Genomic DNA, 23,364 nt, shown 5'->3' with positions numbered 1-23,364 from the left:
TTTTTTAACTGGCACATTTCTTCAAATGAATACAATGGCTTTTCTTTCAAAATAGGAGTAAGCAGACTTTTCATTAATTGGGGCAGAACGTGATTCCTGTGCCCTTAATTGAAGAGGTTTTGTTGTCTATTTTATTTGTAATCAGCAAAGGCCAACGCTTTGCAGTCTATAGCATCCTCGTTTGATTATATTGACCAGGGGTCAGAGCACCACTCACAACCATTCAGATGTGCTGTGAATCACGCCGCTATTGGAAGTGGGGCCGTCATTGTTACCTGTGGTGTTGAAGCCAAAGAGGAGAGGGCAAGACACAGCAAAGGCCAGCACCCAGACAGCCGTGATCATGAGGGTCACACGCCGACAGGAGCTCTGTCCTGTGCCATGTTGGTAGTGAACTGGCATGACCACTGCAGTGTACCTGTGAAAGGGAGGGGAGAGAGGATAGACATGATGAGAAAGGTTCTAAAGACAAGTTGAAAGAGGTTACTAGAGAAATACTCAGGTTGATACTTGTGGTAGGAGAAAAATAATTTGGTTGGAGAAACTTAGAGAGAAAGGGGTATTTGAGCGAACATAGCAGAAAGGCTGAGACAAGATAGATGAAGTACTCATTGAGAGAGGTGAGCAGAGAAAGGGAGAAAGAATAAAAAGCATAGCATAGCAACACTGGGTTGCCGGAGAGCTTCTTACCAGTGCTGGTTGACGGCCCAGCATATCCCAGCCTTATATTCACACACCCTTAATCTTGAAGACTCTAGATGCTGGTTTGTGTGCCTTTACGTTCTCCCACAGTTTTTCAGATCATGATGGAACTGTGCCCAAAGAGGATGTTTAGCCTTGCCTGTATCCTAACATTAATTCTAACCCTCGTAGTGACAACTATTCCAAGTAGCAGAGATCTTGTAAATAGAGATGAGTAATATCCAATGAAGGCTTATTTTAAAATCAAGTTTTCATGCTGTCTTAATCTGCTTGGGCTGCTATATCAAAAATACCATACACTGGGTGACTTAAACAATAAATATTTATATTTCACAGTTCAGGAGGCTGGGAAGTCCAGCATCAATGTGCTGGCAGATTTGGTGCCTGGTGAAAACCCACTTCTTGGCTTGTAGACGGCAGTCTTCTTGTTGTGTTCTCACACGGTGGGAGGGCTGAGGGGAGCTCTCTGGAGTCTTTTTTATAAGGGCACTAATCTCATGCATGAGGGTGGAGCCCTAATCACCACCCAAAGGTCCCACCTCCTATACCATCACGTTGGCAGTTAGGATTTTAACATATGAATTTTGGGGGGGGGCACAAACATTCGCTCTACAGCACATGCTTTTACATGGTCAAAGCACAGTTTCTTATTCTTGTTGGATATTGTTGTCTTTTCTGTGGTATATCCACACATACATTTACAGCTGCTTATTGGACTTACCTGCACGATTGCTCCATGGTTGTCCCAAACTCAAATTATCTGAAATATATCTTCCTATTTCCCTACATCTCTTAATCTGCTTCCACTTCCTGCCTTTCTTCCAGACATCCACACCCAACGCTCAGGCTTTTTGACTCTTCTTTGGCCCTTCCATATCATTTGCTCACCCATTCATTTAGCCTTTCATTCATTCAATATTTATTGAGTTCTCACTATATACCAGGTCTTATTCTGGAAATACAGAGATGTGCAAGTGGGACATTGTCTCTGTCCTTACTGAGCTGGGAGTTGAGTGGAGTAGATAGATGAAAAAAATGTTAATATAAAATGAGTATCACGAAGGAAGTAAGCTGGGTGATGTGTTTAAGGATAGTGGAGGATGTAAAGAAGGGGCAGATGACATAAGTGGGTAGGAAAATGAGTGGGGTGAGAGGGAGCCAGTCATGAGGGAAGGTAGGAGAAGAACATTTTAGGCAGAAGGACAGCAGGTCCTGTAAATTTACCCATTATGGTATCTTCCCCATTATCCATGCATTTCTTTTCTACCACTTTTTCTCTGTGATGGCCACAGCCTCCTGGCTGGTCTCCTATTGCTAAGTCCCCAACTAGATTTCATCATGTCCACCCCACCCCATGTTCCCCCCGACTCAGATGAAAACTGTCTGAAATAGACATAATTCTAAGATGGCCCCCAAGATTTATGCACTGTAGAACTAGTAGAAATCCTGTGATTGGATTACAAATCAACAGACTGAGTAAATCTAAAAGGAGATTATATTGGGTGAGACTGATAATTATCAAGGTGAGCCCTTGAAAGGGACTGAGCCCTTCCTTAATTCAGAGAGATTCAAAGCATGAGAAATTACCTTCCTGGCCTGCAAGGGGCAAACTGCCATATTTGGGAAAAGATCATTTGGCAAGGAACAGCAAAAGGCCTATGTGAGCTGAGAACAGCCCCTGGTTGACAACCACCAAGAAAGTGGGAACCTCAATCTTATAACTGCAAGGAACTGAATTCTACTGACTACCTGAATAAGTTTGGAAGACGAAAACACAAGTCAGCCTACACCTCATTTTCCGCTTTGTGAGACCTTTGGCAGAGAACCTACCTACATGGTGCACAGACTTTTTGACCTGTGAGATTAAAAATGGATATAAAGTCACTACATTTGTGATAATTTGTTACACAGCAACAGAAAACAAATACAACGTCAATACTTGGCCTTCCTCAACATGACCCCAACTTGCCCAGCCAACCTGACCTTCCGTTGGACCCTGACACTTAACATATAACTGCAGCCATACTGGTCTAGTGACGGGTTATCTTCAACAGTCTTTGTTCAATCCATTATCCCTTTTCCTTCCCTGGGTAGCTCATTTTTTCTCTCCTTTAATCCCAGATCAGCTCTCCAGTAACCTTCCCAGTCCTTCTATCTTACAGAGACCTCTAACTCTGAATGCATAGCACTCCTATGCCAATCAATCACGTTGCCCTTCTGCCTGCATTATTGGACTTGCCTCATGGCTGGAGAGAGATAGACCCCATAGGATTTAAGTTACTTAATGGCTCAAATCATCTTATAGCCTTGGTATTCCATATAGGTCCTTGTACAAAGCAAGTAGTAAGAAGCTGTTGACTGCCTCATGGACTCTGAAGGCCTCCTTCCTCATAAGAGGACAATTCTAATCCTAGCCCAGCTCAAGGGATCTAATATATATAGCTGGGTCTACATATGCTCAATTTTTATTTATTTATTTATTATTTATTTATTTATTATTGAAGTATAGTTGATTTACAATGTGTTAGTTTCAAGTATACAGCAAAGTGAATCAGTTATATATACATTCTTTTTCAGATTCTTTTCCCATATAGGTTATTACAAAATATTGAGTATAGTTCCCTGTGCTATACAGTAGGTCCTTGCTTTATCTATTTTACATATAGTAGTGTGTATATGTTACTCCCAAATTCCTAATTTATCTGTCCTGTCCACCTTTCCCCTTTGGTAAGCATAAGTATTTTTCTATGTTTGTGAGTCTGTTTCTGTTTTGTAAGTAAGTTCATCTGTATCATTTTTTTTTTAGATTCCACATATAAGTGATATGTGATATTTGTCTCTCTCTGTCTAACTTCACTTAGTATGATAATCTCTAGGTCCATCCATGTTGCTGCAAATGGCATTATTTCATTCTTTTTTTATGCCTGAGTAATATTCCATTGTGTATATATATACCACATCTTCTTTATTCATTCATCTGTTGATGGACATTTAGGTTGCTTCCATATCTTGGCAATTGTAAATAGTACATATGCTCAATTTTTCATTGTCTCGTCAGTGTCCAGGGAACCTGGAGGCCAGATGCAGAGCAGGAACCCCCTTAGCTCCTCTTGTACACCTCAAGGCTTGGGGCTGAGGAAGGGAAGGACAGACCCTGGGCTGGAGGGGGTGGGGTAGTGCTCCCTGATGCTCCTCCTATATGTGCCAGCCACCTGACTCATCTGCCTTATATGCATCTGGCCTTAGAGTTCACGTGTTAACATTTGTATCCCCAAAGAGCAGCCTGAGAGTCAGCTCTGAGGGCTCAGATGGAGGCAGACTCTGCAGAACTTGGCCTTGGCACCCTAACATGTGACAGAGGTGGCTTCTTTGTCAAGAGGGAGAAATAGAGTCCTTATTTAATAAGGTCAAATTACGATCCCACCACCAGGCTCAAGGAAGGCCCATGACAACCCAGTTCCCTTCTCCTGATGCACATACACTATAGATCCTCCCTTGAATCCCTAACTTGGCAATAAAGGAGCAGGGCAAGCAGCACCTGGCACTCCTCCAGGCCTCTCACTCTCTCAGGACTTCCGACTCTGCTGGGGCAGTGAGCTGGGGCTTCACGTCAAATATGTCAACCAGGGTCTGGCCCTTAGCAGTGATCCCTGAGGCACCGTAGAGGAGAGGCTGAGCCTGAAGCCCCGCAGCTGTCCTGGCCAAAGAGCTGATGAGGGTCGGGAAGGAAAGGTATGGCACACTTCTTCCTGTCCAGACCTGTTGGCCTTCATTTACGTAATGACCTTGGATGTAAAAGAACCCGACCATTCCATAATTTGGTAGTGTGCTGCTAAATGCCTAACAACTGGCTCTGCAGGTGGAAAGAAGCCCTAATTTATACCATTTGTCAATTTCTGTGGTACAAATACTCCCACCCTTGTCCACTTCAAGTTACACCAATGGTTTAATAACCGACTCAAAAAACTAAAATTTTGCCAATCAGTTCCCACTAGCCATTACAAGCTGACTCCAAGCCCACCACTGAATGTTGCACACTTTCCTAGATCCGCTTTAATATTCAGCAACTTCTTGGAGACTCCCATTAATTCAATGAGTCGGTAAGTGTAGGGAGCATTGGCTCCATTTTATAAAGGAGGAATCAAGGACATAGAGAGGTTGCATGATGAAATCAAGTTCCCACAGCTGGTGGTACCAGTCTCCGAGGCCAGGTCTCTCCTGGGTGCCCTGCTCCCTGCCAAGGGCACTGGAAGTCTCTGAGGCCTTACGGGGGACAAGGGCTTCCTCAGGAAACGTGGCACTGAAAGGTGGTTTGTACTTTGAGAGCATTGCGGCTACCCAGAACTGAGTTTCCCCATCAATTAGCTTGATTGTATTAATTTCCGGGGGTCCTGTTAAAACACATATTCCAAGGCCACACCCTTGGATACTTGTTCCACTCCAGAAGTTTGTATTTTTAACAAGCAAGTGCATCTTACAAGATTAGACAAGTTGGAGAAAGTCTGCATTAGGGAAAATTTCTGTGTCAAAACTCTTGTTAACTTGGGTAAGAAGTGAGAGATGAGACTACGTTTACCACTGTTACATTTATATATTTTTTCTTCTTAGTTTTAAAACACGATTAAACTTTTAGAATAAATCAGACACCCCCCCCCCGCCAACACCGCCGCGCCAAATTTTTTCTAGGGTGAAAAACGCCAGGAAGCTTGCCATCGGGGCTGAAACACAGAGGCTGTTCCGGCATTGGCCATCGGAGGGCACCAGAATGCAGCAAGAACCCAGCCAGCGCGGCGGGGTGAGAAGTTCACGGCTCACCTGGGGGCTCTCCAGGCCCCCAGTGGGGAGGCGGGGAGGGAAAGCTCGGCCCCCCTAGTTCCTGCAGCCCTGCAGGCACCCTGAATTCCAACTCAAGCAGACTGCTCAGCCTCTGATCTCCTCCCGAATCGATCGCCGATGACCGACCGCAGGTCAGGGCTGGGCTGGGCGTGGGCCCGATGCGCTCACCCGGCTCTTCCGGGTCTTCGGTCAGAGCGTGAGCGCGCGCTGCGCGTGCTGCCCAATCGCTACCTGGCCAGCCGCCTCCCTTTGAGCTCCTAGCTTTTTGGGTCTTTTCTGGCGTGGCCAGAACGCTGGCAGTGTGCTCAGTGGGTAAGTCAATGGACGTTGGAAACAGACTGATTAGCGTCTGAATCCCGCTTGGCCTGCCTCTGAACCTTGTGACCTGGACCACAGATGTGACTTCTTTGAGACCCAGCTTCCTCATCGCACGAGGGGGATAATGAGTCCGCCTGATAGAGCTGTTATGCGTGTTGAATGCGAGGATCTCTGGGAAGTGTTTTAGCACAATATGCCCGGTCCATCTTAAGCATTCAAAAGACAGTATTATTATTATTGTCATTATTACTGTGCTAGCCCAAGGGATCTGCGATTGCTCGTATCAGTGAGTTTAGGGGTGTCTGCCCCTTATTCCTGATTATCAGGGAACATTAAATTTATTTATTTCTCAAACAAACAAGTATACAGCACTTTCTAGGTGCCAGGCAACCATTCGAAGTCCTTTACAAACATTAGCTCATTTACTCTTCATAACAACGCTTTTGCTCTGATCTCCCCTAAACAGGTCAGGGAACTGAGGCCCAGTGAGGTTAACTGACTTGCTCAAGTTCACCTTGCTATTAAGTGAAAGCCAGGATTTCCAGCCATGCAGTGTGACCCAGAGCTAGGGGCCCAGAGTAGGCTAAGCCTCTGAGAAAGGCAGTGAGCTGGAGTAGAAAGAGGCTGGCTGAACCCCCTCTCCTGCACCTACCAGCTGTGTAGTCTGGGCAAGGTTACCCACACAGTCTAGTCTTAAGAATCCTTACCTGTAGAGTGCGGGTAATACACCTACCTTGCTGGGATGTCGTGAGGGTTAGCGATAATGACAAGCTCTTGGTGCCCGGCACGTAGTACATGCTAAAGAAATGGTAGCTATTTCTACCGCTGTTGCCTTTAGATTCACTCAAGTTAGGATTAGCACAGAGGTAGCCAGGGCACTGAAGACAAAGGAAATGTGACTGGTTTAGTCCCAGGAAATAGCACCTAGAAAACTGGGTGCCGGCATGGCCAGAGGCCCCTCCCTCGGTGTCCCATCCCCGCCTCCACCAATGAAGGGGCCAGACAGACCGGTGGTGTGGGAGTTGGGAGACTCAGGTTCTAGTTTCAGACCTAAGAGGCTACGGGTCCCCGTGGGGGCATTTAGTTTAACTCATTTCTGCACAAATGAGTTAAACTCTAACGCCCCTTATGACTCCCAATTCTGTGACAGGGGTCCGTGGGCTTGTCACTCTGCTGAAGGTTTCAGGATCCTCACAGAATTCGACCTCTGCCTGGGGCCCTGTCCCCAAGTGGGAGGGAGGTGTGTGTGTGTGTGTGTGTGTGTGTGTGTGTGTGTGTGTGTGAAAAGAGGAAGGTGCGTCCCGGGGAAGCGGCAGTGGGGGAGGAAGGAGGCTGGGCTGGGTGGGAGGACCTGAGTCTAACTCCCCGCCTGGGTTTAATGAGCCTCCGAGCTCTGTGAGGGCTGCTTTTCACCACCTTTTATTTGGTCAGACAGGGGGCTCAATAAATCTTTAGTTCCGTGGACTCCCCTCACGGAATGGTTGAAGGAGAAAGCTTTTTGCAAATGACTGGAAAGCCCTTTGCAAACATAAAGTGCTTATTTAGATGCAAACTAAAAATCCAAGGTGCCGGTGACTCATCTGGTACCTATTGTGCTCGCTGCAGAGACGCGGAGGCTTGCCTATGTGATGGGTGCCGTTTGAGAGCCACTTAAAGAACTCCCTGGTGAATGAATTTGGTTGCATTATTCCTGGGCTCCTTGCGGAGGACTTGAATTCTCACCGCTTGCTCGGATCTTGTCCTGCTCCTTTGACACTTTCTCAGCCCTCTCCCCGAGTTAGTTCTGACCCAGGATGTGGCGGGAGGGGGCTGGCCTACTGGGAGGCAAGGAGCCAAGGGCGGGTTAGGGGGTTGTGCTCACCCACTCTGCTTTTTACAAAAGAAAAGGCGGCATTAATCCCAACATCCAGAGCTATGCCTACGAATCTAATGACAATGGCATTACTTGCTTTCAAAAACCCTTTTATCATTTCCTTTTCTTTCCTATCTCTTACCACCCTGTTATTACAGATCAGGGCTTCATGACCAAAAAATGCTGAATCCATTTGGTCAAGTATGTCAGACGGGTGACTAGCATTGTGTGAAGACCAAAGGTCTGCATGAATGACTGCATTTTTAATGAATTGACCAACTATTTGGCATCCCATGAACAGAATTTAATGCTGTGTACTGCAAACTGCTGTGAAGGATAATGGAGACGGCTTTTCCAAGGCCTATTTTCAGTCCTAGAAGAGAAAGGAGGCTCCATTTTGAAGTTTGGTGAGGATTGGTTCATATAGACCTACAGGCCAAGAGGGGTGCATCTTTGTCCTTTGCGGTCTAAGGCAGGACTTGTTCCTCAGGTTGCAGGTAGGTGAATGGTATGCATTCTGGGAGTTCTTCCTGTATGGGACAGAAGCCAGTTCAAGGTTTGTTCTTGTTGGTTGTATCTACTAGGTGGTGCAAGTAGAAGCGTGTATTAAGCATGACCGCTGCCAACAAAATGGTACTTTTGTGCAAGTTACAAAAAGATACCCTTTCCTGCCCGGTAAAGGGCACCCTCTCTTGGTTTACTCAAGGCTTGGCAATGAAGCCCTTGGCTGAATTCAGTTCCCACACTCCAGTGCACAGCCTGCACAGCCTCACCTGCCAGCGGCATGTGTGAGAATGTGTGTGGGTGGAGTGTATAGGCACACTTTCCAAGATGGTAGAGGGTAGGGTCGGAACTGGAAGGCTGGGGGGGGGGGGGGGGGCTGTCCCAGAGCCTCTTCTAGAAGCTCTCTTTATACAGCTCTTCCCTCCCTCCTCCAAGGCTGATCTGATCCTACTCTCTCATGTCCTTTCTGAAGGTGCATATTTGTGGTATAAGCATTGGCTACCCTCAGGCAGGGACCACCAGATTCAGGATTCAGTTAATATTCCCTTTTTTTTTTTTTTGGCCGCAGCAGGTGGCTTGCGGAATCTTAGTTCCCTTGCCAGGGACTGAACCTGTGCCCTCGGCAGTGAAAGCGCGGAGCCTTAACCACTGGACCGCCAGGGAAATTCCCTGGTTTAATATTCCTTGTTCAAAGCTCTGTAATAGGCACAGCAGGGAGATTCACAGGTAATGAGGAACTAGGATGATATAATAGTTTGGGGTGGTGGAGGTGATGATATAGCAAACCAGATGCAGTCTATTACTTCTGTAAATGATATATTTCTGAAAGCATGTACTAAAACATGTACTAAATGTCCGGAAATCACACAAAAAACTTAGATGTTATTGGAGGAACTCTGTTCTCAGAGAGCTAAACATATTATAAAATCACTAACTATCCCTTCACTTTTTAACAGCTTTATCAAGATATAATTTGCATACCACACAATTCATCTAAGTATACAAATCAATGTGGATTTTTTGGGTATATCTACAATTATGCAATTGTATCCCTTTATTTTTAACACATTCTTTAATGGTATTAGTTTCAGCATTATGGACACGTTCTTTAATTTTCCTTCTCAGGCTAGCCAATCAAGTAATAAAAGTCAAGTGATGGCAAGCAAATGATAAAAGTCAAAGCCCACCGAGTTGTCTGGTTGGGTTTGCAGTATCACTAGAGGATAGGGTTTTTATGCCCATTCTTTGGTTATACACATGCAAGGAAGTTTAGGGCTGTTGATACAGAGGGCACAACAGTGGGTCACGTGAATGTCACACTTGGGGAGGTGAGGAGGACGTGTATTAGGACTCCTGCAAAGGGAGCCTGGAGATGCCACAAATGGTTACAGAGGAAGCACTGTGAGAGTACAGGGGTGACTGAATTAAGCTGTAGACATTTGGAAGGGCTTCACAGAAAAGGGGGCCAGTGTGATCGGCCTTGGAGCATGAGAGGGCTAGAGGGCAACCCAGAAAGAGATGAGATTGAAAAACTAACGTGAGGCCATATTGTGGAAAACTTTGAATCTTAGGCTGTGAAGGTAACTTCAGTTTTTATTCCACAGGCCAGGGAGACACTGAAGGGTTTTGAGTAGGGCAATAGACATTCGGGCTTTACTTCTGGGGGAATAATTCTGAGAGTGGTTGAAGGGCCAATTAGGAGGCTGTGGCAGAAGTCTAGGTGGGAGGTCATAGGAGCCCCAAATAAGCAGGTGAGGTAAGAAGGGAAAGATGGGTCACATTTAGAAAGCATTTCAGAAATAGAGTCTGTGAGCGTTGATTGCTTAGATGTGGGAGATGAAGAGAAAGGAATCGAACAAAATCCAAGTTTTCAGAAGAATGACGTGGTCAGTAAGAGATCATCAAGTCAAGATGGTTTGGTGCTGTGATGGTTTGATGGTTTGGTTTTTAACATTTTGCCTTGTAGGAGCCAGTGGTATATCCGGGAAGTAATGTGGTCTGGATATCAGGGGAGAAATTAGGGGTGAGGCTGGAGATTTGAGGAGCCTTAGCACAAAGCCTAAGATTGTTAACTTGGAGTCAGATAGACATGAATTCAAATCCTGGCACTGCTTCTCAGCTGTGTGACTGTGCAAATTCCTTAATTAGTCTAAGAAGCTGGAAATGAAGATAGTAATAGTACCTGAGAGTTGCTGTGAAGAGGAAACGAGTTAAGGCTTTGTCGTGCCTTAGCACCATGTGCTAAATTCACAGTAGATGGTGGATTTTATTTGGGGCCACCTGTTGGAGCTATGGAGTGGATGGATAATATTCCTGGGAGAGACTGTAGGAAAAGAAGAGGTGGACGGGGACTTAGAGAAGGGAAGATTGGAGACTTTTTTTTTTTTTTTTTTTTGCCGTACGCGGGCCTCTCACTGCCGTGGCCTCTCCCGTTGCGGAGCACAGGCTCCGGACGCGCAGGCTCAGCGGCCATGGCTCACGGGCCCAGCCACTCAGCGGCATGTGGGATCTTCCCGGACCGGGGCACGAACCCGTGTCCCCTGCATCGGCAGGCGGACTCTCAACCACTGCGCCACCAGGGAAGCCCTAGATTGGAGGCTCTTGACTGGCAACAGGGGCCATAAGCTCGAAGGCGACTTCCTTTCCCTAGGGCGCTCAGTGTCCTTGGAAAGCCATGGCAGATGTCCTTGGAGCCGTGGCAGATCTAAGACTCAGGGAGGGGAAAGGGAAAGAGGAGAGGAAACTGAAAGAGAGGGGAAGAGAGGAACAGAGGTCCCCAGAGCCGAGGCAGTACACTCTTAGGGATAGAGAATGATGTTACTCTGGTGGAACACACAAAGGCTCTAGACAAAATCACAGAAATCCACTCCAGCAACCAAAAGGCAATTCTAAAAACATTGTTCTTTACTTGTTTTTCTTAAACTCTATGAAGGAAATAAATAAATAGGGCACAGCCACATTTTCTAAAATTACCATTCTCCACTCCTCTCTCCCTCCTCACAGGTACTCCCAAGCTCCCAAGCTTTTCTCTCCCCTCTCTGTCTTTTGCCCCTGCTCTATCTCCCTCCCTTTACCAAAACACAATAACAACAGGAACAGTCTCTCCTAAATGTGTCAGCTCATCTCACCTCTTTGTCCCCCTCACCTTTTCTCCCCACAAAAAATTAGGAATCACAAAAGCCCCAAGGGTGGTGGAAAAGCAAAACCAGAATCCTCTGGGGGAAAGGAAAGCTTATAGGATAGTTATTTCTCTCCTGTCACAGGAGTTTCCTCTCACCTACAAGCCATCGCTTAAAAGAAAAAGAGAGAAAAGAAAATGTCCCGGAGTTAAGTTGTACATGGCAGTGACCCCAGTGCCATCAGATGCAAAGCCTGTGCCTTGAATATAGCAAGAACAGCTTCCCTAGGTGGTTTCCCCCACCACCTGACCTAGGCCACCTCTCTCCTAAGTCTGGAAGGGAAGCCCAGCCTTACCTGTCGATGCTGATGGCACAGAGGTTCAGGATGCTGGCTGTACACATCATGACATCCAGAGTGACGAAAACATCACAGCAAACTCGGCTGAAATTCCAGACTCCGCCTGTCACCTGGGTGTCAGAGACAAGGATGTTAGTGTTTCCCCCCAGCGAAGAGACAGCAACCCACTCGACTCTACCACCTTCCCTAGGCTGCCCTGCACAGACGCAGACATGCCCACCCTGTTGGTACAACATCATTACCAAGGGTAGGTAGGCATCGAGGGACTGTCAGGCTGCCCAAGACTGGTCGCCCAAGAAAGGATAAATCCATAGAATGTTAGTGCTGGAAGGGATCTTCCAAATCAATTAGTCCAGCATTTCTCAAAGTGTGGTCCACAGCGGGGTGCTCATTAAAGATGTAGATTTCTGAACCCTTCCTTAGACCTCCTGGGTCACAGTCTCTGGATTTGGGGCCCATGAATCTTGGTTTTTAAAAAAAATAAATCCCCCTGTCTCCCATCACACCAGGGTCTGTGAATTGCTCATCTGGTTCAAACTCAGGAGGCAACTAAAGGTCATCGTGGTTAAGTGATACGCCCATAGATGCACAGCTGGGAGTAAAAGAACTTGGGTGACTGCCAGATGTGTGCACCGTGCCAAAACTGCGTCTCTGAAGCCCTCCGCCCAGTCGAGAGCTCACCATATACCAGGAAATAAACTGAGAACACATTTTTCATCAAACTTACCTCCAAAATGAAAATCTATCTGGCTTCCGGTTTTGAAGCTTTAACAACATCTATAAGAGCCTATGTAAAATAAATCCGTGCTGGTGTGCCTGCCTTCGTCACCATGGTCCCACTCACCAAGAGGTCAGGGGGAAGGTGTGTCCAGGGCATTGGAAAGGGGCCCAGATCCTCTTTACTATTCATGGAATCACTGAGGATGGTTCTGACCTCACGCATTTACACATGTGTTCCAAGCTCCATAACTCCTCCGAGTAACACTTATAAGTAAGTCAGGAATTTAGTTAATTTAAGTTATATTCTAGCACATTTCTATTTTCTTTAAAAATTTTTTTACATTACCTAATTGAGCCAGAGAGATATGCTAGGGAGATTATCACTTTCATCCACAAATGCCACTCTTGGGGCCCCGAGGCTTTTGTGCATTTGTCAGCTTCCTGCCCTTGGGGCTGCCATTCTTGGGCACCATGGTTCTCAAGGGGAAACCTGTGAAGCTTTGTACCCCAGGCTATAGCTGGGTGTTCGTGTTATCTCTGCTGGGCAGGACCAATGGCTATTCAAGAGAAAAGGGAGTGAAACATAGGTACAGTAGCCTCTGAAGTAGGTTCTCAAGGAAAAAAGCTACAAAAAATAGTGCATGAAGATGCTGTTGGCCCTCTGTCTAATTTTTCTCATCCAAGATGCTGGTTATATCACCAGGCCACTTGACTATACATCATTGTTTTATGGCACTAATGCAAGTTCCTGAAAGGCTCTCTCTCTTTCCCCTTCCCTACTAATTTCTTTCCCCTTAGATTTATTTCCTTTTCAGCATTTGATCTTTTCCCTATATTTGGTCATTTCCAAGCTCTACTATGAGAAACTCTGACCGAAAGTATTTTGTTTAAAAGCAACAATGAAAAGTTCAAACTAGGGTTGAAGTCATCATTTTTGTTCATTTAGTTGTGGATTTACTTTCTCTCTTTTAGTCCAACCATTTGACTCTATGTAAATAAAAGCTTAATATGAATTTTAAAGGAATTCTGAGAATGAAAACTTTTAAAAAGGGACATGTATAGTCATAACACAATGAGAGGAACCAGGATAATAGAAGATGGTTTTGCTCAATCCATAGGACAGTTGTATGCTGTAAAAGCTTCTTGCAAAAGGTGAAATTTGTATACTAAATCTCTTTTCACATATGTTTACTATACAATTTACATCTTAAATTGGGGAAAACCACTTTTTTTTTTTTTTGAAAAATTGTGAGTGCCTGTTTGTGTACATATGTTGGGGGACAGTGTAGGTGAGAGAGGATCATTAGAACAATAGAAAACTGCAGGCTTGCTGGATGTCCTGTTTGTTCGTTTATTTGTTTGCTCATTTGTCCATTCATTCATTCATAAAACAAGTACTGTGAAATTCCTAATACTTAGTTCATTGGAGGAGGGTATGTTATGTGCTTTAAATTTTTTTAAAAAATTTATTTATTTTTGACTGTGTTGGGTCTTCATTGCTGCGCTTGGGCTTTCTCTAGTTGCGGTGAGCAGAGGCTACTCTTCGTTGCGAGTGTGTGGGCTTCTCATTGCCGTGGCTTCTCTCGCTGTGGAGCACAGGCTCTAGGCGTGCGGGCTTCAGTTGTCGTGGCTTACGGGCTCTAGAGCACAGGCTCAGTAGTTGTGGCGCACGGGCTTAGTTGCTCTGCGGCATGTGGGATCTTACCAGCCCAGGGCTCAAACCTGTTTTCCCCTGCATCGGCGGGCAGATTCTTAACCATTGCACCACCAGGGAAGCCCTGTTACGTGTTTTAAGAGGTTTTTAAAAAAGATCTTCTTGAAGAGAACTGGAGAAGCAAGCCATTCTTAAATAAAGTAACTAGAGATCATCATGAGATCCTAATACCATTAATACAAGCTAACATTTATTGAGAACTCGATCTATGTGTGTCACCAACCCATATGACCCATTCCAGAAAGTTCTCTAACTTTGAAACATTGATTCTGATAACTTGATACCTGAATTGTTTAAAACTGTCTATGCTCTTAAAGCTTTTTGAAGACAAATTATACACTTATTTGATAGGAGATTAAATGACTGCAACTTAGTCAACCTGATAGGAGCAGGGACTCTTACGTGTTTGCTGCTGCATCCAGGCTCCTAGAGCAATGCCCAGCCTGCAAGTATATTCTGACAGAAGGAATGGTCTCTGACATAATCTGTGTTAATACTAATAATTACCGATGTCTGAACTTTACATACATGGCCTCTATTGCTGATCATGGTCCTGTGAGAGAGGACTATTGTTATCTTCATTGCAGAGAAAGAAACTAAAGCTTGGGGAGGTTCAGTACCTTGCCCAGAGAGGCATGGCTATAGAGGCAGGTGGGGCACTGGAATGTAGGTTGTTACACACCTGCTGTATGGGGGTGTCAGGCGAGGAAGGGGCAGCTGTTGGAAAGGGATGGAAGTGGGTGGCCACAAGGGAGAAGGAGAAAACCTTGTGCCATCAAGGATTTTTGTGTGACAGACCGCATCAACCCCCTTCTAGGGAATGAGACACCTCCTTCTGATTGCTTGTGTCCCAGGGTTGTAGAAAAACAGCACAAAACAGTGGGGGCTACTGACTTTGGGGCCTAGTGAAAGTATGTACCTGGCAGATTTCTTTGGTCCCTGGTTTCTTGAGCCCCTAAGGACCAAAGCCTTCAAGCTGCCCTCTGGCTTCCAGGCCCCCACTGTGCTACCCCATTCTGGCTCTCCTCTCATCCTGTCTCCAACTCTGCCAGCAAAATCCCCATTCACTCCTTGATCTCAGCTAAGTGTCAAGAAGAAAACAACGTGATTAGCTAATTTAAGTAATTCCCGCTAAGGTGCCATCACTTGGTTTTCCCTAATTGGTGGGATGTGTAATGGAAACACTTAAGTCCTCCATGCCAAGTAAATAATAGTGAAAGATCAATAAGGGGCCAAGAACATGCTAAGTAACTATTACAGCAACCAAATGAGGTAAATGTCCTTTCCAATTTATAGATAAAGAAATGGAGTCTGAGAGGGGTTGAATAATTTGCCTAAGGACATATAGCTAGTAAAAGTAGCTGGGGGCTTCCCTGGTGGCGCAGTGGTTGAGAGTCCACCTGCCGATGCAGGGGACACGGGTTCGTGCCCCTGTCCGGGAAGATCCCACATGCTGCGGAGCGGCTGGGCCTGTGAGCCATGGCCGCTGAGCCTGCGCATCCGGAGCCTGTGCTCTGCAACGGGAGAGGCCACAACAGTGAGAGGCCCATGTACAGCAAAAAAAAAAAAAAAGTAGCTGGAATTTCAAACCCTTAATATCAACCATTACTCTGTTTTGCCTCTCAGAGGTCAGCACCCCGACACGCTGCTTCTGGGAAGTGTACAGTTTAACTCCATTCTCATGTCATAGGAGGGAGAAGAGTTGGCATTGGTCTGTCTACCCACCCACATAGCCGGTGTTCACTGAGGGCCCATTATAGGGCTGATACCTTGCTGGGGTGGGTGTACTGAAATGAATTAAACCTGTTTTTGTTCCCAGGGCCTCAGAATATAGTATCTGTGTGTTAGGGGGAGTCATGTGTGAATGGGAAGGGATGAACTGAGGGCCCAGGAGATGGATGCTAAGAAAATGACTATGATACAGTATGATAAGTGCTGACAGTGAGATGAGTACTACAGAGTGTTGGGAGAACATGAAAGGTAAAGTGATTTTTGAAATTAAAGGAGAAGCAAAGCAAAGCAAAAAAAAAAAAAATCTGATTGATTTAAGGCTTTTTAGAAACATGATTCTACCTTCTTCCTAAATTTTAATGAATAAAACTCACTTTGGAATTAAACAGCAGCCAGATGGTGTTACTCTCACTTGCTAATGAATATAACTAACTCCCTTTGGCAATACAGAAGGTGGGAGAAGCAAGAGTGTCTTCAGGTACTGAAGTTGGCTATTGATTTTCAACAGACACAGCCTAAGGCAGCATTTCCCAAATTTTCTGATAAGACAGCATTTCCCAAATCACCTGAGGCTCTTGTTAAAATGATTCTTAGGCCCTACTCAGAATAATGTCCCTCCAGTGATTTTTGCTGCCTGGAAGGGTTGGGAAATGCTGGCTCTAGGGGGTGTGGGGGCATGACTTTGTCCCTAAAGAATAGATATATATATAGATATAGATATAGATATAGATATATCTATATATCTGAGTCACTTTGCTGTACAGCAGAAATGAACACAACGTTGTAAATCAACTGTACTTTAGTAAAATTTTAAAATATATATATTAAAAAAGAAAGAGGGCTTCCCTGGTGGCACAGTGGTTGAGAGTCTGCCTGCCGATGCAGGGGACATGGGTTCGTGCCCCGGTCTGGGAGGATCCCATGTGCCGCGGAGCGGCTGGGCCCCTGAGCCAGCTGAGCCTGCGCGTCCGGAGCCTGTGCTCCACAACGGGAGAGGCCACAGCAGTGAGAGGCCCACGTACCACAAAAAGAAAGAAAGAAATGGTTGTCCCTAGAGCTCCTTAAGCATTGTTTATCCCTTGGATGCCTTTGGCCTCATAGTTCCTTCTCAGAAGAATGTTTTTAAATGCGTGAAATAAAATACAGTGGATCACAAAGGATAGTGATTATATCAAAATATAGTTACCAAAGTTTTTTTTAAAAAAATATGTGATTCTTTAAGAATGCACTAAATGACAAGACCTAGTAGTTTCGAAACACTGATGAGTGTAAATGGTATTAAGGGTCTGCAAAAACTGTAATGCGATTTGAAAATATAAATATCTGTGATTTCCACCGGGGACGCTAAGGATTTCTTCTGCTGTGGGTTGATGCTGACATTCATAATTGAAGGAAGTGCTTAATTTCGGTTTAGTGAAAATAAAGAAGTAATTTTATTTATATCCAAGTTGATGGACTCCCCAGGTTAAGAACTCCTGCTCTAAGGGATGGATTTTTAGTTGTTTGTGGGAGATATCCAAGGAGAAAAGATGGAATTACTTCTCTAATTAGCCTCTTCATTCCATTTTTGTTTGCCACATTTGAAATCCTTTTTTTTCTTCCTCCCTCCCTCCCTCCCTCCCTCCTTCCTTCCTTCCTTCCTTCCTTCCTCCTTTTCTTTTTTTTTTGCAGGAGGAGATTGCTGTGGGACAAAATAGGGTACTAAATAAGGATTTTTCACTTCTCTGAATCCCAATTTCCTCATCTGCGAAATCGGGTTTTTACAGATTAGTGGTTCCTACCTGTCAGTTTGTAGCAGATGGCCAGCTGGCTGCACAAATCAGCTGGGGTGGGAATGGGCCTGGGACTAAGGGTTTGTTACAGTTGCTATAGACTTTCAGGACCACCCCTAGAAATTCCGGTTTGGTAGATCTGGGGTACACCCATCAGTCTGTATTTTGAACAAGGAGCTCCCCGTCATAAAGGTTTAGCTCAAAGTTTAGGTTCATGAGAGTCATGGAGGAGCTCTTTTAAAGTGCAGACCCTGAGGCCCATGCCCACAGAGAATCCCGGTCACTGGAATGTGGCCAGAAATTTCTTGAGGTTGGATCATACTTTAGAAATGACGGCAGAAATACTCTCCAAGCCCTTCCAGCTTTCACAGTCTATGACTTCCAGAAAAATCTAGACTTTGGTGAAGAGACTGTGAGAACCCCCTGCTTTTTTTTTTCAGTAGGGAGCTTTTAAATTGCTATCATCTGGGGTTTTTTGAACAATGGTAAAATTCTTCTTAAAAAAGTCTTTATTTTTAATAATCAATATCATAACAAGTCCAAAGGCATCTGTCTCCCAAAACAGCACTCTCTGACCTTCGATCAGGCTCTCTATGGCGAGTTTCCCTGCCTGAACCCACTTGGCACTTTTTTGCTTGTCTATATTCCCTAACCCTCAAATCTTTTCTCCAGTCCACACTGGGACCCAAGTACTCTGACTTTAGTATTCTAAATGTCCCCCTGGTTGCTTACGCTGCCTTTCTGCCCTGATACAAGTGTATTAGACATCACAAAAGGTGCTTAACCGAGTGGAACAAAATGGAATGTTGGTGCTTAGAGAGGGAGCTCCAAACAGACTGCAGCTTCTAGATCAGGAAATTAAAAACTTGAGAGGGAATCGGAGATAGAACTCTTTGGTACAGAACAGAAAAGAGTTTTCATGAAAATGCTGCAAACTGAATTACAGAGATGGCCAGGCCAGGGCCCTCTGGAATATAATTTACTCTGAGGTCACCTGCATGGCTCTTGTCCTCAACTTCTCTGCTAGGCCTGAGGACTGAGGAAACTGAAGAAAGTCAGTGACGGGCCCCCGCTAGTCCCTTTTAATATATTGTCCAGGCCCAGTCTTCTGTGTACCTTCATGATGAGAATGGTACCAGCGAAGGCCACTGTGGTGCATACTTGCTGACTGTCTTCTTTCCTCTTTCCAATAGTCCTTGGATTCCACTGGGAATCCCTGAGATTCCTGAGCAGTTGATGTGTTCTATGGAAGGTACACATAACCTATGCTAAACTGACAATTCTATTCAGTGATTAGTTCAGAGAAAATCGTGTGCCATAAGCCAGTCCAATTGAAGTACATCTTGACACTTCTACTAGAAATTCTGGGACATGGATTTTCTCTTTTGCTGTGAATGGTGTGGTGCACACATGTGAGGTCTATAGCTTACCCTTTGCCTGTGGATAAGGTCAGTATATGGAAGAAGACAGAGCTGAGAGAACTGTAGAGAAATGGAACTGGAGCCCTGTTCAAGTTGTGCCTGCAGCCCACCCTACCACAGGACTTTTAAACTCGTTGGTATGAGAGCCAATGCATTCTGTTCATTGTTTAAGTCAATCGGAGTTAAGGTTTCTTTTACTTAACAATAAAATTGTCTAAACTGAGATATTTATAGATCACACTTTTCAGTTATTGAAACATTTTTTTCAGTTGATGACAGTTGAGCCTAAATCAACCTTGTGAGGTAGGGAAAGTGTAGTTGTCACTTTCATTTTATTCATTTAACTCCACGCCTTCTGACTCCCAATTCTGAGTCTTTCTCATAGCACAACCTTGCATCAGAATAACATTCATCCCAGTGAATTCCAGAAGAAGCACAAAGTTATATGACATTTTATTGCCTACATCACCCCCACATCTTCTTTTTTAATAAAACCCACATTTTCACTTTTCCTTTTCTATCCTCCCTTGCATCTAAAAGTGACCTTATGTTCCAGGTGTAGCCAATTAGACAAATGAAGTTCCTTAGGGAGATGCTTCAAGCCACTCCAGGGAAAGGGCTTTTATTTACTTTTTCTTTTTCTGCTGTCCCCACACATCCTATTTTTGAGTATGGCCATGATGCTTGGGGCTATGGCAGCCCTGTTGTGAGTAGCATGAGGAAGTGAGTTTGCCAAGGATGATGAACAGAAAGAATGGGAGTCTGGTCCTTGATGGCACCTGGAGCAGCTGAACCAATACCAACAGAACTCCTTCCTCCAGAATTCTGTTTATGTGAGAAAAGTAACTCCTATTTGTTTAAGCCACAGTGAGTCAAATTTTCCAATATTTACAGTCAAAACATTCGTAACTCATATATACTGGTGTCTGTCATGATGAGCCAGTTTTCCTCTGAAGGAAGGGGTCTGGCCAATGTGAGCCAATATTCCCTTCAAACAAGATGGATACATTCAAATCAAAGCGTGGGAAGCTGGGAATTTGACAGCTAATTTGGCCCCCTCATGGTGTTCTTATGTTTGTTCTGTCCTCCTGGGGGCCCTCAAACCTCCAACAGTCTCTGTGGTCAACACTGCATCCTTTCCTCTTTTCAAGGGAGCTCTTTGGTATGATCTTCTAATTACTAGACCAGCTACTCATCATTAGGACAAGTTAGTGAGAGTAACACTTTTTGCTCTTCTCTGAGACATGTGAATTTATGTATTCACAATCACTTTAAGAGCTCAAAGTGTTCTTTTCTCTCGTTAAAGCACCCAGTCTACTTCTGGGGTCCACAGAAAGCAGGCAGGCATTTAAGACTAAGGGAAATATACAGACTGGGGTGGGATAGGGAGACCTGATCCTTTGGAATAGAGCCTTCTATTATCTTAACTGGTTGTCTGTTAATGATGGCTACCTAACATCATATTCTGTCTTTTATTGAGACAGACCCTTAGTTGACTGTTGGGGAAAGTGACGTAGAGATACTAAGCTGCAATTACTAGAGCCTTGAAGCAAGTGGGTAGGACCGAAAGGAGGTCACAAAGCCCATTTCCCAGTGGAGAGATGTCTCTGCTCTCCTACATCTTTTTTGTATGATTTTAAACTTATGTGACTGTACTCTTGATTACTGAACACCTACCTGTTGTAAATAACCTGTCGGACAGAGGGCATCTTGGTTTTAATGAGGGAAAACAAGAGCTCCAGCAGAGCTCTTCTCACAGGGGAAAACCCATAGATACAACTTGCGGAGAGTCCACTAAGGCCTTTGGCAAGATTTCATGCCAGCCCTCTGTTGCTCAGTTGCTCCTCTGTGCTCGGCAGTAGAGGGGGCGTACCACCCATACTGGCAGGTGTGGCTAGAAGGGGATGCCAGGGGTATCTAGCGTGAGAAGGTCGCAATGTCCATCTCCTATACCCGTATCTACAGAGGTTTTCCAATATAATCCATTCAGAGTCCTGGAAGCAATCACAAATGGACAGCAAATGAGTGCCCCGAGTGCACAGACACCAAAAGCCTGGTTTTATGTCAGAGGCAATTAAAATGCATATCAGAGTGAAGGTTCTCTTCCTGCCTTTCTTTCCGACATTCATCCTTCTGGCAGACATAAGAATCCTTGTAATGTATAGGGATGGACAGAAACACTTTTGAGGAGGGTGTGGCGATGTTCTGAATCATTGACTAATCCATCCACACTGGGTTGTAGCACCTAAAGTCTGCCTCACTCTCGAACAGAAATATCATATGCTTCTAACTCCTTTTCAGTGTCATTATTAAAAAATAAAATAAAAGTAAATAGTTCATTGTAACAATAGATGTAGCTGCAGATGGTATAAGCAGGAATGGCCCATCTAATGCATACATTGCAGACCAGATTCATTTAATCATTCATACATCAAATATTTATTTAGTACATATTATGTGCCAGGTAGTATGTTTGGACTACAGGGAAAAAAAGAACAAAGACATAGCTTCTGACTTCAAGGATGTCTCGGCCTAATTGGGTTGACAGAAAGGTCAAGATAATTACAAGACCCTTTGACGTCAAGATAATCTTAACTGGGAAAAATTAATGCATATTTTTTTCTCTGAGTATTCCCTTAGGCTTTAAATCTATCCCAATCAGCCTAGTTGTTTTTATTCTTTTCCTTTCCTTTTCTATCTCCTTGATTTCTTTCCTTAATGTCTCCCCATTGAGATCATAAGTCTAATTTTAGTCCCCAGTCATTCTTTAATACGGTTACTCGTCTAAGCAGTCTATGTTCGAGGTTTTTGTTCTCCTGTGATATGTCATACTTAATTAACTGTCATCTTCACTATTAATATTAACTGAGATATTAATTTGATGAATTTTAATTTCTCTTAATCATGGCATCATTTTGAGCCTTCATTGGATACCTTTTTAGAATGATACACAGTGCAGAGGAGAAATATTAACAGGATATTAAGGGTTTTAAAAAAACTCTTTAGTAATTGCATGTTTTCCTGGTAGGAATATCTGTTTCTTGAATAGGTGTAGGCACCCTGATTTCCTTGTTAGCAAATGGATGTTTTGTCTTGATCAACTCCTGACTCTGTTTTGCACTTTCAAATGAAAATACTTTCAAATTTAAGAAATGTTTCTCTCCGGCAGAATTCTCCAGGGTCTGCTGCATTATCTAACTGGTGAGGGAGGCACCAAAAATATAAATTTGGTCTTTTCCTTTGGAAGCGGAGTCTGCGGAGAGCTGGTACCCAGGAGGAAAATGCTGAGTCCAAGGGCAACTGAACCATCAGAAGTCTGATCTATCTGCAGACTGTTCCTGCTCTCTTTTCCTCTCATTCAGTTAAAAAAGAAAATTGTTTTTTTAAAATTAATTCCTCTGCCCCTACATGCCTCCTGCACATAACCACCCCTATATACATTGAAACACTGATGAGGATGGCCACTGGGCTGCTCCCACCCCACCCCCCGTATCTTTGCAACATGACTGGCACAGAGAGTAAGCCTGGTGCATTTCTAGGACAAGTCCCATCACTCAGGTCCAGTCACCTGGATGCTGGAGGCCTGGGGAGAGAATCATTCCCAGCTCCCTGGTTCTGACGTGGGCAAGTGATGCTGGAATAATGGTGCTCTCAGGACTTTCAGGTCCCTCATGAAAGGGAGAATGGCAGGAGCTGTCCTTCCCTCCCTAGACCCTGGATCATGGCAGGGAGCATTCTGACCCCAGATGCCAGGAGCTCACGGAAGACAAAGACAAGCACGGTCACATGGGCAGCTTGCACTTGCGACCTACTCACCTCCAGGTACACCACCCAGGGCATCACCAAGGTGGCCACCAGCAGGTCTGCCACGGCCAGGCTCACCACCAGATAGTTGGTGGTGGTCTGCAGGGCCCGTTCCTTCAGCACGGCCACACACACCAGACCATTTCCAAAGATGATGGCCAGGATGAGCACGCAGTAGGAGAGGGCATAGTAGGCATGTGGGCGGGCCCGGCTGGCCCCGGTGGAGTTCTCTGCCGCACACGTGGTGTTGATGTGGCCCCCCAGCTGGCTGAGAGGCGCCATAGCCCGGAGGGAGAGGAGGGACCCCGACACGTTTACTGAGAGGAGATAGAAAACAATGTCGGTCAAGTCAGACTCTTTGGAGCTTGGCTGCTTTGGGTACATTTTTTGATTTTTTGATTCGATACATATTTTGGTGAGCACTTTCTATATGCTGGGCACTATTCTAAGCCCTGGATATACAGCAATGAAAAAAATAGAAAAAAATCCCCGCCGTCATGAAGCCTCCATTCC

General features: G+C 44.8%; 1 protein-coding gene across 2 annotated transcripts in view; it reads right to left on the bottom strand.

Moving 5' to 3' along the window:
* The window catches only part of DRD3 (dopamine receptor D3), a 36,048-nt gene extending 12,915 nt beyond the window's left edge, over nt 1-23,133 (bottom strand). For both annotated transcript variants that reach the window (XM_065876259.1, XM_065876260.1), the window contains exons 1-3: nt 22,864-23,133; nt 11,687-11,799; nt 276-418 (exon numbers count right to left, since the gene is read on the bottom strand). In XM_065876259.1, coding sequence (XP_065732331.1) covers nt 276-418; nt 11,687-11,799; nt 22,864-23,133 — 526 coding nt within the window. The remainder of the gene's footprint in view (nt 1-275; nt 419-11,686; nt 11,800-22,863) is intronic.
* Nucleotides 23,134-23,364: the final 231 nt, after the last annotated feature.

Source organism: Phocoena phocoena, chromosome 4, assembly GCF_963924675.1.
Source record: "Phocoena phocoena chromosome 4, mPhoPho1.1, whole genome shotgun sequence".
In the NCBI taxonomy this organism is placed as follows: Eukaryota; Metazoa; Chordata; class Mammalia; order Artiodactyla; family Phocoenidae; genus Phocoena; species Phocoena phocoena.
Note: the sequence above shows the minus strand (reverse complement) of the source record. Positions and strands in the feature narration are given on the sequence as shown.